The sequence below is a fragment of the Notolepis coatsorum genome (genome assembly GCF_963971535.1).
Source record: "Notolepis coatsorum genome assembly, chromosome: 11".
NCBI lineage: Eukaryota > Metazoa > Chordata > Actinopteri > Aulopiformes > Paralepididae > Notolepis > Notolepis coatsorum.
The window spans coordinates 78516295-78535585 of NC_140175.1; the positions used below are offsets into that span (position 1 = coordinate 78516295).

Below are 19291 nucleotides of genomic sequence, written 5' to 3' on the forward strand. Positions count from 1 at the left end.
CGTATTCTACTATAAGCGTTGGCGTTTCTTGCCTGGACACGCTACTATTTCCAAATCAAATGTATATAATAGGTATTATGTTTCATCATGAATGCATGAAAGGGGGGGGGGGGTCGTTTTTTTTAATGCTTTGATTGCCAGTAACGGCATTCGTGTTGAACACTACAGACTAGGGCTGTCCCCGACTAAGGATTTGGATGGTCGACTATGATTGGCCAAAATTTGCCGTCAGTCGACTATTGGTCGACTAAAACATAATTTAATTTATTTTAAATATAATATTTAAAAAAAGAATTATTAAATTTGTTTACATTTTGTCAGGGCTGTACGCTAAGCTTTTTCACTAGGGGCACACTTGCCCCTAAATGAGAAATTTAGGGGCAAAGAATATTTTTTAGGGGCACATTTTTAAATAACTATTTTACCATTATAGTAGGGCTGGGCGATACGGCCTCTAAATGATATCGCGATATTTTGACATTTCCTCTAAAGCACTTAAAAATGCTTGATTTAACCCTTTGATGCATACAGTCACGCCAATATGATGATTATAATAAGTCCCTGCAACATATGTTTGCATTATTAAACCATGAAGATGCTTTAAAAAATAATTTAATGAAAATTTACTAAGAGTAGTCTACTGACACACTAATAAACTAAGACTAAGACAATTTATATAAAAACTCTTGGGTGCCTTTTACACAGTACTGTGTTTTATATCCACTTTAGCCAAACACACACATATATATATATATATATATATATATATATTAAGGCTGTCAAATATATCGCGTTAATATCGCGTTAACTCCCGATTCTATTAATGCCACACATTTTTTTAACTCAAGATTAACTAAATTTTTTTTTTTTTTTTTACTAGACTTCACTCAGGTGTATTATTGATGCTCTCATTGATACTATGTTTGTTTCTGAAGTGTGTGTGTGTGTGTGTGTGTGTGTGTGTGTGTGTGTGTGTGTGTGTGTGTGTGTGTGTGTGAGAGATATAGAGAGAGAGGGGGGTGAGAGATGAGGAAGGGGCAAAAGAGAAAAAGAGCTGGGAGAGTGTGTGTGTGAGGGAGAGAGGGGGGTGTGTGATTAATCAGCCCTTGTGTGTGTGAATGTAATAAGTTCCTAACGTTTTCTTTCCCCTATTATTTCATGCACACTTTATTCATTGTTTTAAATTATTATTTTCTTTTAAGTTATTTTGTGCATCACTCTGTTTTGAATTTGATGCAAATTTGCAATGCATGAGAGTCATCCTTTTGTGTTAAATGGCTGCACAAAGCAAGCATTTGTTGACTCGCATGTTGATAAGAGTATTAAAACTTGGAACTTGAAAACGATCTGTTTAAGGTAAAAAAATAAATAAAATAAAAATGCGATTAATTTGCGATTAATCGCGAGTTAACTATGGACAATCATGCGATTAATCGAGTTAAATATTTTAATCGTTTGACAGCACTAATATATATATATATATACACACACACACTACTGTGAGAAAATAATAATCATTATTTAATTAATTAATGATTTTAGAATATTTCAGATAATGAAATTAAATGTTTATATCATCAACTATCCAGTTAGTATTTATACTGTGTGTAACATTTGGCTACTTTAAATCATTGAATGTAGAGAGAGAGCGAGAGAGAGCGAGAGAGAGAGAGAGAGAGAGAGAGAGAGGGGGCGAGAACGAACAAGAGAGCCAACCCCCCCCTTCGGGTTTTGTTCTAGGTTCGCGTTTTGATCGTCTAAGCTGCCGTAGGTGATGACGTCACACTCTAATGTAAACAGGAAGAGATGGAGATGGAGACACACGGAGATGGAAATTGAATGATATACAGAAATGAATAACCAATAAATATGAAGTTATGTTTAAACTTCTGTTGTCAAGCGTTGTCAATATAACCCACCCCCTTTCCTCACGAATGGAACTAGTCTTGTGGAGTCCGCTTTGACCGTTTTCCAGGGTTAGCAGAGATCGCTAGTTAGCTTAGCATAATCCTAATGGATACCTTGGTTAGCAGCTACCGTTAGCTCATTGCTCGTGTCAATTAAATTGCATGTTATTAAAGGTCCGCGCTGGTCTGTCTAATGAAATTACAACCGCAACATTATATTGCACTGTACAGCCCTGGTTGTAGGCTAATGTTTTACTACAATTTGTATGGATTAATTTAGGAGTGAAATGCGAATGAAGGGTTGAAATCACCACTCGCAAGCTTGCCCCCAGATATTATTTTAAACTCGCACGGACCAAATTAGGGGGCAATTTGCGACCATATCATCGCAGTGTACAGCCCTGTTTGTATCATTCCATTTGGGCTGTGGGGGGTGCTTAATGTCTGAGAAATGAGACTATACTGTCATGCACTTGTCCTAATAAACTAACCTACACTGTAGCACTCAACACTTTGATGAACATTGTTACTCAGCTGATAGAGTTGTGCTCTTCCTGATGGCTTGTCGTACAGAACTTGTAAGTCGCTTTGGATAAAAGCGTCAGCTAAATGACTAAATGTAAATGTAAATGTAAATGAAGGAGTCGACTGAAGGCTTCTTGTCCTCTGAAAAAGCATGCAAATGGTCCACTGATGGATACATCTTGATATTTGTCTAGTCTAGTGTGTTCATTAGATGGGTGAAATCCTCTTTCAGTGCCTCTGTGCCTGTTTTCGTAGGCAGTTAGCCTCTGGTATGTGTGCCATTAGCGTTAGCCATGCTTCTAGGCCTCTTTTCTTTTGGAAAGAATGCTAAAAATCAAAATAAATAAAAATGTATAAATTTCTTTTAATATATTCGACTAAGGTTGGCCAGTCGACTACGGCTCCTTTCGACCGATTAGTCGACTAATAGGGGTCAGCCCTACTACAGAGTACAGACTAGGGGTGGGACGATACATCGATCCAGATCGATATATCGATCTATTATCAATAATAAAATAGGATCGATGCCACGTAAAAAGATCGATTCATATTGCGATACTCTTATTTTGAAAATCCGGCGACGTCATCGCCCCGCGCCCAGTGTTGTGAAACTCAAACTCCGTTTAACATCAACAGCAGTAGCGTCTAGAGCAAGACTAGTGTGCCTATTCTGTGACCCAAAACATGTCCCTGCTGTTTTATTCCACAACGGGTCCAATGCATCTAACCTGCTTTGCAATCCTCGTCACTCCATTATGCCCACGTCGCGTTAAAGATCGAAGATACCGTTACTTTAGCGTGAGCTAACAAGCTAACCCAGAGCCATAGGCAGAGAGAAGTGGGGACTGGGAGGGTGCATTCTCTGGGATAGCCCCACTAACAGGATCTGGCCGGTACTGCACCTTGGGACTCCCAATATGCTTTTCCAGCCAAAATACAGCTCTGTGACAGTGAATAGGATATTAATATCGAGAAAAAAAAAATGAACCAAAAACAGTGAACAGGAGGTATATTTGTATTAAAAACAATAGATTGTTTTTCATTTAAATGTCTGGAAGAGCTCAAAAATAAAAATGTCATGATATTTCCATTGCCTTTTTTTTTGTTGATTTAAATGTTACTGATTGTATTAAATGGGCACATAATATCGTCTCATATCGATCGCAGGCACCTGAATCGAATCGTATCGTGGCAGACTGTGTGATATCGGATAATATCGTATCGTTGTCCAAAGAATCGATATCGTATCGTATCGTGATTAAACTGGTGATTCCCACCCCTAGTACAGACACTACAAAACATTGTTGGATCAAGCTGAAATTGATGTCAGTCCTTACCTTTGGTTGGGGGTATTCCAAAAAGAATATTCCAATTGTCTGATCGCGATTTCCAGTATTGGTGTCCATCTGGTCCCGCACATAACTTGGCACAACTTATGGATAGAGTGTGCCAGATGCGCTTTGAAGTGGTCGGATGAAGCGATTTACTCAGCTCCATCTAAATATAGCGCACGGAGACATTTGAGACACAGGGTTAGATATAAGGTTTCAAAGGGTGGGCGACACTGCCATCTGGCAGGATGCAGCTGGTATTGCACTTTTGCGATCTCAAAATCCTTTCCTATGGCAACACCGAGGTCAGTGGATGAATAATGGATAAAAATATAGAATAAAAGAAAAAACATCCAAAACCAGAGATATTGGCGCGTTAACACGACTTATCTCGGGTTTGGTGCCGAATGTGTGAAATTATGACTAGAGCGGAAAAGGATACAAAAAAATCATATTGAACAGGAAGTTGAAGCCAACTGGACCGAAGAACAGGAAGTTGGTTATTAGTCGCCATATCTGCAAAATGAAAAGAGAGAGCGATGGTGACACAACATACAATCTGAATGGAACAACTTTAATACGGACTAGGGCTGCAACGATTAGTCGACATAATCGACGACGTCGATCATAAAAACTCGTCGACGCAGACTTCTTGCGTCGATTAGTCGTTTAAAATAAAATAAACAAATAATAATAATTATTATTATTTATTTAAATTTGTTTGCACTACCTATCTTTGTGAAAGTGGCTTCTCAGCTCTGGTCCAGCTGAAGACTTCTTAGCTTAACATAACAGACCGACAGTAAGTTTGGGGGAACTAATGGGATAACTGGGGATGTTGTTTGGTCCTGACAAGAGTCTCAAAGCAACTCTGAGGTCATGCTCAATGTCCAATCTGTTCCTCTGCTCTGTCTTCAGCTGGACCAGAGCTGAGAAGCCACTTTCACAAAGATAGGTAGTGCAAAAAAAAAAAAAAAAAAATATATATATATATATTTTTTTATATCATTTTTTTTACGATTAGTCGAATTAGTCGACTAATCGAAAGAATAAGACAGATTAGTCGACTATCAAAATAATCATTAGTTGCAGCCCTAATACGGACTGTATTGGTCTATTTTGTGCCGTGAAATAAATCTCGGCCTGGCCGGTACAGTGGTTAAAGGGAAAAGAAATATACCGTAAATCCTCAAATATAGGACGGGTCTTCTATTTACCTCAGCTGCAAAGAGCACCAGGCCTTTATTAGAGAGAGGCTTATATAAGAGGCAGGCCTTAATTTCTAAAAATGACACTCATGGACATAATCCCTTAATTTTCAGACTTTTATTGCATTATTATTATTATTTTTTACATTACATTGTCTGTCTACATTTATTTAGACTAGCATTGGTATTTAAATATCGAGTGCAGTTGAGTAATTGTGGGATTAACGTAATTCACACACTGAAGTTGGAACCGTCTATACTAGGTTGCGGGTCCGGGGACGATTTAGCGTGTGGTACCTTCTCGACTTCCTCAGTCAAATCGAGTTGTTGACATGCAGGGAATAGCTTTAGCTACTAACGTTATCATAGCATCATGATCTAACTGTAATGCGTCAACTGGACAACGCCAGCCTCGTCTGCCAACACCATATAGATAGCGAACGTTAACGTTTGCAAACAAAGTCAACGTCATCCAGCTGACACCACAGATCTAGATATTATGACAACGTTAGCTAGCGGCTAGCGCTAAAGCTAACCAGAGGGAAACGTTAATGTACGGTAGTCAGTGTAGCGGGAGGCAGCACTTGATTTCCATTGGCAAGAGTTTCTCATTCTATATCACGGCACGAAAAATAAAAAATAAACTTTCTTTTGCGACCTTATATTAGAGACCGGCCTGTGTTTGTCTAAAGGCCTCTGCATGCTACAGAAACTGCGAAGCAACTGCAACACAACATCGACAATGCAACAGTGTTGCAGACACTCTGCCTTTATGCTTCTGCAACATCGACTCACGTCGCACAGCCTATGCAACATTGTACCCCGGATGTAGCTAGGTTCCCTAGATAGATGAAACTTCCCTTCTCAACCAACCCATTGATAACAAGCAGAAAAAGAAGCACCATTTTTACTTCCGGGCGGGGGGTTTCAAAATAAAAGAGTGACGTCTAAAAGCACCGTAAATACGTTTATTTTGTACATTATCTAACGTTAACACGAACCTAAACTAATCTAAAGTTAGTGTAGGTTCGTGATAAGTAAGGGATAATGTATAGCTACGAGGTCATTGTCGCAAAATAATTGACCGACAGAGTTTAAAATACAGAGGCGCAGCGCCGAGGTGTTTTAAACGTCAGTGAAGGTCAATTATTTTGCGACAATGATAAGAGTATAGCTATACATTATCCCGCTTATTACATGGCTAACTTACTAACAATATACCTAATTAATTTTACATCGACAAGACGAGATCAAATGCAGACGCAGTTCTGTTCTGGCTCCGCTGTCATCGTCACACACACTCCACTGTCAGTGCAGCCAGCAGGTGTGTCTGATTGGCTGCAGTGATGCAGTGTGTCAGTGGCCTTGATTGCGAACAGCTGCGCACAGCGGTCATTATTGTTCCACAGAGGTCCGTTATAGAGTAATATCAGACCTCTGACGAGCGCTATTGACCAATCACAAGCAAGCATTTCGGCTAATGTGAAAACGCCATGTAATAACGTTAGATAATGTACAAAATAAACGTATTTCCGGTGCTTTTAGACGTCGCTCTTTTATTTTGAAATCCCCCGACCGGAAGTATTTGTGATGTATTCTGCTTGTGTAACTTCTGTGTTTGTTGGTGTCTGTAGATCGTTGTTGAACAACTAACTTTAGGTTAGTTTTAACGTTAGCTAGCAGCAGGGATGGACGCCTTTGTGCAAATGCAGGCAGCTACAGGCACTCGAGGTCGAGGAAGAGCTGCTGATTTTAATCGACAGGAGAGAGAGCTTGTCAAAGCCGTGTATATCACTGTGGCTGTTGTGCGGTCGTATAGGCACGAAAGTGCAGCTCGAACCTGTTGTATTAAATTAATTGATTGCTATTTAACTTGTCCGTGTCCAGTCCTTTCGATTAGCCCCACCGTTCATTGTAAACAATGATGCATGTAATTATATTAACGTTACGGTGTTGTTGTAGCTATGTTAATAAATTCTGAATGGTATTAACGTTAGTTGGGTATGATAGCATTGAATAGCATCAACGCTAGCTGGCTGGCTACAACAAATTATCACAAGCTGGCATCGTAAAATATCAACACCAGCCATGGGAACACCGTTTACTAAATTGTGGAGGCTTTTAATCATCAAGGTAAGATGATTTGAAGGCGTATGCTATGGAAGTCCCCTGCGGCTCACGGGCACTCGAGGATAGTATTCCTGCCTGCGGGACCAATATTATTCTATGACAGCCCCGACCCCATTCGTTAACCAACCAATCACTGCTACGCAACAACAACGCAAGGTTGTTCAGATTAGATTTTGGGGAGAGGTACGCAACATCCTCGCAACACAGTCTACAACACCCTCTGCAACATGTTGAGTTGAAGTCGCGCTGATGTTGTGTTGCAGTTGCGTTGCAGTTTCTGTAGCATGCAGAGGCCTTAAATGCATCAAACCACCCGGCCATAATAAGAGGCGCCTCCTTTATTGGAGGTCCCTCCTCTATTAGAGGATTTACGGTATACAATGACATATAATATATATGAGAGGGAGACAGGGGGAGAGGACAGAGAACATGCTATGAAAACACCCGTTAGCTGAGGCTGGAGAACGAGACAGAGAGGACAGGGAGAGACATGCTCTGAAAACACCGGTTAGCTGAGGCTGGAGAACGAGACAGAGAGGACAGGTAGGTAGGCCTTTCACACCGGCCGGGCTCCGAGTCGGAGCCGGTTCCCGGACGTAATCTCGAACCGGCCGGCGCGTTCACACCAGGAATAATTGGTTCGGAACATGAAAAATCAGTGCTCAGTGTTTTCTTAGAGGGCCGAACTAAAGCCTCAGTCATGTTCCGAACCAATTATTCCCGGTGTGAATACGCTGGCCGGTTCAAGATTACTACGTTCGGGAACCGGCTCGTGTGAAAGGCCTAAGGGAGAGACATGCTCTGAAAACACCTGTTAGCTGAGGCTGGAGAACAAGACAGAGAGGAGAGGACAGGGAGACTGGGAGAGACATGCTCTGAAAACACCTGTTGGTATGAACATGACTTTACCTGGTAATTCCTTAGTATCAAATCAGGGTTGAAGTATAGTTGAAAGGGTGTGATGAGCTCCAATTGCTGTTTGAGTAGAAAGCTCATAGTCAGGGAAGCAATGTCTGGTGGTACAGCTTTGAAAAACACTAGGTACTGACAAATCACCATCCTCAGGCTACACACTTAACACAATGTAGTAGTGGCTGTACATTTCTTAAAGGAGTCTCAAGATTCAAGAGGTTTATTAATCACATACACAAGAGTAAGACAGAGTGAAATGAAGGTGGCCATGCCCGCTTCGATTGTGCAAAAAATACAAATTATGATAATAGAATAGATAATAAAATAGACATGATAAAAGTCAAACAAAAAGATAAGACACCAGCTTCTGGCTGCAAGTTAGTCTAGCATAGCACAAATGAAGCGGATACGGACTGCTTGCAGTCAGATAGCTTTCTACTGAACACACAGAGAGTAAATTGGTATCCATAAGCCCATTTCTCATGATGTTGGCGTGTTTCTTTAAAGAACTTGGGCTCAGCAAGCTCCTAGTTCTTCCTTATATGATTGGCTGCCCACTAGGCTTGGGCCATATTGAAAATCCCCTACTGATGATATTGCTTTAAGAAGAAAACAATAAATTATATTATTGTCCAAAAAAGGTTGAAAAGACGAATATGTTGCAGCTTTTATTTTGAAAAAGTTAAATTATTGTTGTCACTAGCTTGACACAGGTCTTTGCTACAAAGTTACAATCTCAGGGAAGATTCAATCATTTTGATTCCACCTTCCAATCAGAATTGCTAAAGTGAGATGGACATATAGTGCTGTAAATTGCCCTTTTCACATCGGAAACAAAGTAACGTTATCTGTGGCTTGGTGGTCATATTGTGATTCCAATGTGTTGTTGTTGGATTGTTCTGTTGGAATGTAGAATCAGTTGTTTGTGTCTATGGTTTACCATATCTTACACTGTGCAGTTTGAAGAACTAGGAGACTACCATAGGAGGGACTCAGAGTTCAGTGTAAAAGTGAAAGTAAGACAGTTTTGATTGAAACCTTTATTTATACTCAAGTGAGCTCTGAGGTGAGGCTGAGGCCACCTCATTTACAGAACTGCTGAGTGTACAACAAGACAAAACAATGTGCAGTGCAATCAGTTAAAAACAGAACAACATGAATCATATAGAAATTAAATCAGACATTTAAATTCCATAAGGGAAGGAAGAACTTCCAACTTTAACTTTGTTTGAATGTATGTCATTCCAGGACTTTGGGGCTGCAAGAAAATGCTGTCCTACCGAGTCCTGTACTGTCTGTACTGTCTGTGGTATTTGAAATATGATCCAGTTTAGGGTGGGCAATATGACGATATTAAATAAATATCGGGTACAATTCATTAACAATACACTTTTTAAACATATCGTGGACATCGTGATGTTTTGCACAAAACCTCACGTCAGTTTCTAAGCCGCCGCGGCTGAGATGAGACTTACTTTAGCGCAGCACTTTCCTCTCTCCCTCACACAGACACACACACTTGCCCAATTTACGTCACGTACATACACACGCCTAGAGAGGCGGTAACTAAGTTAGCCGTTAACTACGCTAACTAACGTTAGCCGCTAACCCTGGAAACGCTCACAGGGGAGTGATCCACGACACCAGTTCCATTAGTGAGAAAAGGGGGGGGGGGGGGGGGGGGGTTCTGTGGCTCCGCTGTAATCGCCGGCAGGTCTGTGGTCTGATTGCACTGATGAGTGTGCAGCTGTGCATAGTTTCAAGTTTCTTTAATAGTTGTCATACAGAAGTACAGAATACTTTCATACAAAATGCTTCTTACTGTTACGCTCCAGAGACTGTGCTAGACAAGATAGTATCAAATAACATAGTATAGCATGTAATTTAGAAGAAGAAAATGAGGTCACAGTGTTCGGTATAGACATATGTACAATGTTCTGAGTTACCATATAATATACAATACTATGCAGTGTACTAATGTACAGTACTATATAGTGCAAAGCAGAAATGGGAGGAGGTACAATTTAGGTACAATTTACAGTAAGGTGTACGAGTTGTAGTGCAATCCTTCATCAATAAATATAAAGTGTGGGGAGTGGGTGCTACAGTGTGTTTGTTTAAAGTGGGTGTGTGCTATAAAGTGTGTGGAGTGGGTGCTACAGTGTGTTTGTTTAAAGTGAGTGTGTGCGTGTGGATGTGTGTGCTATGTGCGTTTGGTGGTTGTTGTTGCGTAGTGTTCATTGTTCGTTTAGCAGCCTGATGGCCTGGGGATAGAAGCTTCTTCTGAGTCTTTCTGTGCTCGCCTTGAGACTCCGGTATCGCTTGCCTGACCGCAGCAGTTCAAAGAGGCAGTTGTTCGGGTGACTGGAGTCTTGATTCTCTTAGCCTTGCCCTTGCAATGCTTGTTGTAAATTAGGGCTGCAACGATTAGTCGACATAATCGACGATGTCGATTATGAAAAATCGTTGACGAGATATTGTTGCGTCGATTAGTCATTAAAAACAATAACAATAACAATTAATAATAAGTAACTGCAATGCGCAAATGTTCATTTGTAACTGCAATGCACTACAGGAACTGCTGGGGGCAGTATAGTTTCCATTGTCTGACTGCAGTGCATTCTGGTACTTAACGGCGCAGCCTGCAGGTAAGAACTTCACTTCAGAAGAAAGAATGAACGATGGCGGAAGGGAGAGAGAAAGACAGAGGAGATGAGATGGCGGAAGGGAGAGAGAAAGACGGAGGAGATGAATTAAAAAAAGCGAGACCGAGGGCATCAAAGGTGTGGGAATTCTTTACAGATGACAAACCGAAGAAAACTGTTAAATGCCGATTATGCAAGGTGGAATTGGCATTTCACAGCAGCACCACGGCGATGCACGAACATCTAAAACGAAAGCACCCCGGAGCCACGGTGACGTCGTCGGAACATGGGTAAGTTCTAGAGTAGTTAGCCATAGTATTGTATTTTTTACGTTGGAAAACAGAACGTCTCATGGATATGGATATAATGCTTGCTATGCGAACTCTATTGCTGAGGCTTATAGAGGCTGCGCTGCTGCTGTATGTTGTAAGTAACGTTAAACAGTAGGGGTGGACGGTATAAACGGTATACGGTATAAACGGTATGAATTTGCTCTACGGTATGGATTTTGCCTATACCGTGTAACCGGTAGTGCAGCTCTAAAATAGCAATGACGTCATGTAACCACTGCGCGACTATTTCACTCGCATTTGCCCCTAAAAATAGATAGAATTAGTCATAGATAATAGATATGTGCGAACTGGAAAAAGTTATTTAGGAGGCTTCGCGCAGTGGGCGTGCCAGCCCCTCCCGCACGCATGTAAACACGTAGTCTAGTGGGACGGGACGTCTCCCTGAGCTAACGTTAGCTTAGCTACCGTTACAAAATGACCCAGTCAACTATTCACTTTTAGTTTAATACATGATGAGGCATTGTCTAACCGAACGGTATCTAGTCGGCCAGCTACCGATAGCTCCTGACATCAACAAACGCTCCATCAAGTCTAGTAGAGTAGACGTGTATGATAGCTCCGTTAGCCGTTAGCTCACGTTAACGCAAGTAAGTTCACCGTTCAAAACGAAATGTCCCATTGAACTAAATAATTCACTGAGGCGTTGTATTAACGTTATATATCCGGCTAGCAGTAGCTACAGATAGCTCCTGATATCAATGTCTTATAACACTGATTCGATGCGTATTCGAGCTGAGGGCTTGATGAGCACAGTTAAGTAACGTTATGCCAATAGGGTCCAGGTGCAGCGCCGGAGAATCCTGGCCGTAGCTCTGCTCGAGGCTACTCGAGTAGCTGGAGGCTACTAGAGTACACACAGACAGTGGAGCTTGCTGCGTGGTGGCGATGTCTCGCAGATAATACAAGTACAAGTCTAATTATATAATATATATATTTTATAAAAAAAAAATATATATATATATATATATATATATATATAAAATAAAATTTTTTTTTATCAAAAACGATGATACCGTGATATATACCGTTACCGTCTATGCTTCAAATTATACCGTGATATACATTTTAGACCATACCGTCCACCCCTATTAAACAGCGCCATGCTTAGTAGTTAGTACAGGTGAGGTTACAGCGTTGCTGGCGCTGCTTCACTTTTAGTTTCGTTTGTTATGCCGACCAACCGGATACGGAAATACCTCACGTATATATCTGTAGTCACTCTGTCTGTAGTCCACAAAATAATATCCCTTAAGCGATAACTCCCTCTAGTGGGAAAACATAGATATTGCATCTCAATATTATTACTTCTAGCCTAGGTATATATAAGGCTGACTATAATTAATAAAAATAAACTGATAGTCTGATACTATAGCCTACAAATTCTGATGATAATTAATACAGCTTTCTGTTTTTTTTGTTCTCTTTCTATTGTAGGGCAAAGCAAACACGTGTGGATGAGTTTGTCCTGAAGAGAGGCTCATGCACCCCTCAAATGGCTGGAGTCTTCACAGAGAGCATCCTCACCATGCTTGTTAAAGACATGAGACCATTATCGATGGTTGAAGATGAGGGCTTTAAGCAGATGGTCACCACATAACATTCCATTCAGGTTACACCTTACCTTCCAGAACTCATTTTACAAAGCTCATGGAGAGAAAGTATGAAGATACTTTTGCTAAGGTTAAAATTGCTCTTAAAGCAAACAAGAACAAGATTGCCCTGACAACTGATGCCTGGACCAGTGTTGCGACAGAGGCATATCTTGGCATCACCTGTCACTTTATAAGTGATGACTGGAAGCTCAATAGCTTCTGCCTCACAACCATGCCACTCGAAGAACGGCACACTGGGACCAACATTGCTACATGGATTGAGCAGGCTGTGGAAAGGTTTGAGATCCCTCCAAGCAAGCTTGTGGCGGTTGTTCATAACAATGGCGCCAATGTCCTGCTGGCTGCTGGCATCAGAAATTGTAAATGGTGTACTGTGTTCCCCTGCACTCCTGCAGGAGATGATGATGATCAGACAGACACACACAATACATTATAATTACACACACACGCACTCCTCTCACTCACAGTGATCAGAGTAAGACACACACACATTGGACACATACACACTCCTCTCACTCACACACAGCGATCAGAGTAAGACACGTACTAACACCACCACCAATACCACCACTACTAACACCACCACCACTACTAACACCACACCACCACTACTAACACCACCACCACCACTACTAACACCACCAATACCACCACTACTAACACCACCACCACTACTAACACCACCACTACTAACACCACCAATACCACCACTACTAACACCACCACCACCACCACTACTAACACCACCACCACTACTAACACCACCACTACTAACACCACCAATACCACCACTACTAACACCACCACTACTAACACCACCACCACTACTAACACCACCACCACTACTAACACCACCACTACTAACACCACCACCACTACTAACACCACCACCACTACTAACACCACCACCACCACTACTAACACCACCACCACCACTACTAACACCACCAATACCACCACTACTAACTCCACCAATACCACCACCACTACTAACACACACAGCGATCAGAGTAAGACACACACATACTCCTCTCACTCACACACAGCGATCAGAGTAAGACACACACACATACTCCTCTCACTCACACACAGCGATCAGAGTAAGACACACCCATACACAAATTACACAGTACAGTACACACACTCCTCTCACTCTCACACAGCGATCAGAGTAAGACACACACACATACACAATTACACACACACACGGACTCCTCTCACACCCAGCAAACAAAAGACCTAGAAGTCTGTCTGATCTGACTCATCCCCGTCTCCCCCTACAGCTGTTCCACGACGTCAGTACTCAGTAGTGTACGTCACCCTCCCCTCCTGGTCGTGGACCAAGTTACAGCCCCATCAGCCGTGGTGCTGGGGGCAGATGCTGCTGCTAGTTATTTCTTTTTTCTTATTATTATTTTAGTTATTTAAACTTAAAGTACAGTGCACTACACTTCCAATTTTGTATTATTTAATTTATTTATCTTAAGTTGTTATGAGTGATTGCACTTGACTCAATGCACTGACTGACTGTATTCTTGACTTCAACATTTCAAATACATTTCATTTAAAGTTGCAAGATCCAAATTCAAATGTTTCATGAGTCATTATTTTAATTTGCTATGGGATCATCATGTTATGATGTTGTTGTTTGGTCCTGACAAGAGTCTCAAAGTCTGGGGTGATGGTAGACAAGCAACTCTGAGGTCATGCTCAATGTCCAATCTGTTCCTCTGCTCTGTCTTCAGCTGGACCAGAGCTGAGAAGCCACTTTCACAAAGATAGGTAGTTAAAAAAAAAAAAAAAAAAAAATCCCTTTTTTTTTTTTGTTGTTGACATTGGTTTTCGATTAGTCGACTAATCGAAAAAATAATCAGCAGATTAGTCGACTACCAAAATAGTCATTAGTTGCAGCCCTATTGTAAATGTTCTGGAGGGTGGGGAGCCCCCCTCCAATTGTGCGTTCGGCTGAACGTGTCACTCTTTGTAGTCTGCTTCGGTCTTGTGCAGTGCTATTCCCAAACCAGGAGGTGATGTTGCCGGTCAAGATGCTCTCTATTGTACATGAGTAGAAGTTCTTAACTCTTTCAGTGCCACTCACGAGATTTCTCGTGTTTTTTTATAGGTGGTTGCTAGCCACTCACGAGATTTCTCGGAATTATTTTTTTTTTTTTTTTTTTGCGATCTGAAAAATTATTGCATCACCCGAGCCTACCCGAGTATTGCCGAGCTGCGCCGGTGATCACTGTGGAAAAAAGCGCCCCCTGTCGTCTCCCAGATGACATAAGTGATTTTGGAATGGACTCAATGAAAATGAATGGGGAAAGAAATCCGGTACTCCACATTTTCCAGTTCACTGATCCAGCCGGGGTTACTAGAGTTCATTCTGGAGCCTCAGATCTCCGCGGATCATGGAGAACCACTGTGTCGCGTTGGATCCATACACGTATCGATTTTTTCGAATGGTGATCAGGAATTGGAATATACCAGTTGGATACCATCTGATGTCAGGTAAGGACTCTATGTTATCAGTGGTAGGATAATCAGAGTAATTTTGATGAAGTTATAAGCTGTTTTGTGAAATCTCTTCTTTCGTTTTCACTGTAAAAGTCCGAGAGGAAATCAACAAGGCGATTGTCCGCGCGCGGCCGTAATGTGCGTGCGTGCACGTATAATATTGATCATCTAGCGTTTATTTGAAAACGATTCATAAAAAGGCCGACGAATATCAACGTTGTGGAATATTCCACTAAAAGACGATTTTCATAGAATGCTCCAGAATGAGTTGTTTTTTATATCAAAACGGGGGCTTTTCTAACTGCTCTGAAACGGCAACGACGCGATAAAAAAACAATCTGCCTTCACAGCACTGTCTGGAACATAGTCTTTGATAATGCGATGGGCAGATTAGACACATAGCCATAATTTAAAACATAGATTAGGCGATATTAACGTTAACATTGGCGCGGATGGTGGCATTCAAGCGGTAAAATGGAAAACCAGGCATGGCATTTAAAGAGTTAAGGATCTTCTGACTGACTTGGAACTTCCTTAGGCGCCTGAGGAAGTAGAGGCGTTGTCGTGCCTTCTTCACAACACTGTCAATGTGTGTGGTCCATGTCAAGTCCTCGGATATGTAGGCTCCGAGGTACTTAAAGCTGTTGACTCTCTCAACCGGTGCCCCGTCGATGCTGAGGGGGCTGTAGTCCTTGACCCCCGACCTCCTGAAGTCCACAATCATCTCCTTTGTTTTGCTGACGTTCAGGGAGAGGCTGTTTTCCTGGCACCATCCCGCCAGGACCTTGACCTCTTCCAGGTAGGCCCTCTCGTCGTTGGCAGAGATCAGGCCCACCACCACTGTGTCGTCAGCAAATTTGATGATTGTATTGCTACTCCGCTGAGCCACACAGTCGTGTGTGTACAGGGAGTAGAGGAGGGGACTCAGAACACAGCCCTGGGGGGCCCCTATGTTGAGGGTGATGGATGAGGAGGTGCAGTTGCCTGCTCTCACCACCTGGGGTCTGCCAGTCAGGAAGTCCAAGACCCACTGGCAGAGGTCATAGTTCAAGCCCAGGTCCCTGAGCTTGGCTATGAGTATGGAGGGGACTATGGTATTGAATGCCGAGCTGTAGTCGATGAATAGCATTCTCACATAGTTCCCCTGCCTCTTGTCCAGGTGTGATGCTGCTGTGTGCAGCACATGGGCTATGGCGTCCTCCGTGGACCTGTTGGGGCGGTATGCAAATTGCAGGGGGTCCATGTTGATGGGGAGGGAGGAGCAGATGTAGCCCTTTACTAGCTTCTCAAAGCACTTCATGGCTATGGAGGTGAGAGCTACAGGGCGGTAGTCGTTGAGGCAAGCAGGCTTGGATTTTTTGGGTACAGGGATAATAGTGGACTTCTTCAGGCAGGTGGGGATGACAGCCTGTTCTAAGGACAGGTTAAATATGTCAGTGAATACTGGGGCCAGTTGGTCGGCACAGACTTTTAGGACGCGGCCGGGGATGCCGTCCGGACCTACTGCCTTCCTGATATTCACTTTTTTAAAGGTCCGCCTCACCTCATGCTCTGTTACCCTGAACACTGCGCCTCCATCAGCAGCCGACCCCCCCCCCCCCCATTGCCGTGGCTTGTGAGCTGGTGTTGTTATTACCAGCATCAAACCTCGCATAGAAGGTATTGAGGTCATTTGCTAAGGAGATGTCACTTCAGTTTGAGGGAGGCGCCTTTGTAGTCGGTCATCGTTTTGAGCCCCTGCCACATAGCTCTAGAGTCAGCTTGTTCAAACTGGAGTTCAATTTTATCCCTGTAGCGCCGTTTGGCCTCTGACACTGTCCTCCTTACATTGTATCGCGCCACCTTGTGGTCATTCATGTTGCCTGCCACTAGGCCGTCGTTGTATGCTTTGGTGCGCTTTCTCAGAGCTTCACGGACGGATTTGTCTACCCAGGGTTTTTGATTTGGGTAAACTCTCATTTTGGTAGTGGGGATTGTTTCTTCCACCATAGTACAAACATAGTCCAGCACTGTCTCCGTGTAGACATTAATGTTATCTGTGTCGCGGAACACATTCCAGTCTGTGCAGTCAAACGCAGACAGGAGCGTCTCCTCTGACGTCAAATCCCATTTCTGCACCTCTCGCGAGACTACAGGAGTACTTTTGATTCTCTGTTTGTACATTGGTGAAAGAAAGATGGACGCGTGATCTGATTTACCAAAGCCACTATCAGAATGAGCCTTGTAGCCACCTTTAAATTGCGTGTAACAGTGATCTAGGATGTTACCGCCTCTGGTGTTGCAAGTCACATGCTGATAGAAGTCAGGTAATACCTTTCTCAGATTGGCGCTATTGAAATCACCCAGCACTAAAATGGCGGCGTTAACGTTCGCCGCTTGTATTCTATTTACCTCGTCGTGGAGTCTGGAGAGCGCGACGTTGTTACTGGCTTGCGGTGGAATATACACTCCTACAAGGATGATCGCCGTTAACTCCCTCGGGAGGAAGAAAGGACGATGGTAGGGCATAACAAAAAATATTGTTGGTTGTCAGTTAAGGCCATGGGGCGTCTCTACAATTCGTAGCCGCATTTCTGCAGACCCCTCTCTGATTGGTTGAGGCCATTTCTGCAGACCCCTCTCTGATTGGCCGAGCGTGCGCATGCGCATGAGCCGCGACAAGCTCCTCTAGCCAGGAGTCGAAACTCCGTTAAGCTCCAGAGAGAGAGGCTGAAAACCCACAGTTGTTGCCCGACGGATGGGAGCCGAATCCCGGATCCGAGTTTTCTGATGAATAGCCCCAAAACATGGAGGTCGCGAACGCAATTTATACGCATGGAAGATTGATTACGCCATAACGAATCATTAAATAAATATACTGTTAACTGGAATATGTTGTGTGTGCCTTTACACATATGTTGGATAGGATTATGTAATTGGTTTGTCATTAAAAACCAATAATAATCGCTCGCCGGCTTCGCTGACCAGAGCTCTCTCAGATTCAAAGTTTTAATGTAACTAGACAGTTACAATATAACATTTATATTAATTAACCCAGTTAATGCCTTAAGAGAAAGAGTCTGGTGGTCAATTGCTACGGAAATGTTGTGTCTTACTAATAATAACTAATTCCTTGGTCAATAGAAGTCTCTGTGATACTTTCTGAATATGATTTGGGAACATCAAATGGGCAGGCTGCGAAATAACAACGTTACAATGTACAGTTTCTGACAGCTGGCTGTGTTGTGAAATGTGCATAACGTTATGAATAAACCACGAAGTCAGCGAAATAATGTTATACGCGAATCTGGTAGTACATTTCCAATCAGAGAGGGGCTTCGCTCAATCAATCAGAGAGGGGTCTGCAGAAATGGAGCTCAACCAATCAGAGAGGGGTCTGCAGAAATGCGGCTACGAATTGTAGAGACGCGGCCATGGGTAGGTAGGGAACTTATTTTATTTAATTTTTTATTTTATTCTTTCTATGGATAGGGAATTTCTTTATTTAATTAAAATGTTCACAACAACATGGATGCATGTACTCTGCCAGCATGTTTAATATCCATAATACTAAAGGTTTGACTAAGATTTCTATGAAACTTTATTCTTAACACTTTGGCTGCCAGGAGCCGTGTTAAAGCGTCATTCCCGGCCATGCTCAAGTTGCCGATGACGCTTTACAGCGTCTTTAATATCAATATTTCAAAAATCTGGAATCTGATTCATATTTCCCCTCCGCTGGCCTGAGATCCACCAGGAGGACCCACTGAGCTCTCTGGCGGTTCAGGAGCGCCATCTGGTGGCCGATCGGCGCAATCGCTTAACAGGAAGCGCAGTAGAGGTTTTGCTGGACGGCCGTATTGCTTCCGGGCACTCGGTACATGTCCCGGGACTCTGGCTCGTCACGCTACATAGCGATCGATTGCCAATAACTCGATAAACAACATGATTTGGACGTATATACCATTATACAAGCTGGAGATGGACCGGGTAAATCGCCATCCCATAATGATAAAATTTCTACTCTACGATCATCGCCCAACGGCGCGCGGAGACTGGGGTGAGTTTTAGCGTGTAACGTTACCGTCTTCGATACTAACTGCTATTATCAACATTTGACCCACATTAGATGATTGGTATAACGCTGCCCACGGAATTATAAACGCCCCCTCGC

General features: G+C 42.6%; 1 protein-coding gene across 1 annotated transcript in view; it reads right to left on the reverse strand.

Moving 5' to 3' along the window:
- The window catches only part of derl2 (derlin 2), a 54291-nt gene that overhangs the window by 18667 nt on the left and 16333 nt on the right, over nt 1-19291 (reverse strand). The window contains exons 2-3 of the mRNA XM_084324667.1: nt 8011-8076; nt 4206-4279 (exon numbers count right to left, since the gene is read on the reverse strand). Coding sequence (XP_084180793.1) covers nt 4206-4279; nt 8011-8076 — 140 coding nt within the window. The remainder of the gene's footprint in view (nt 1-4205; nt 4280-8010; nt 8077-19291) is intronic.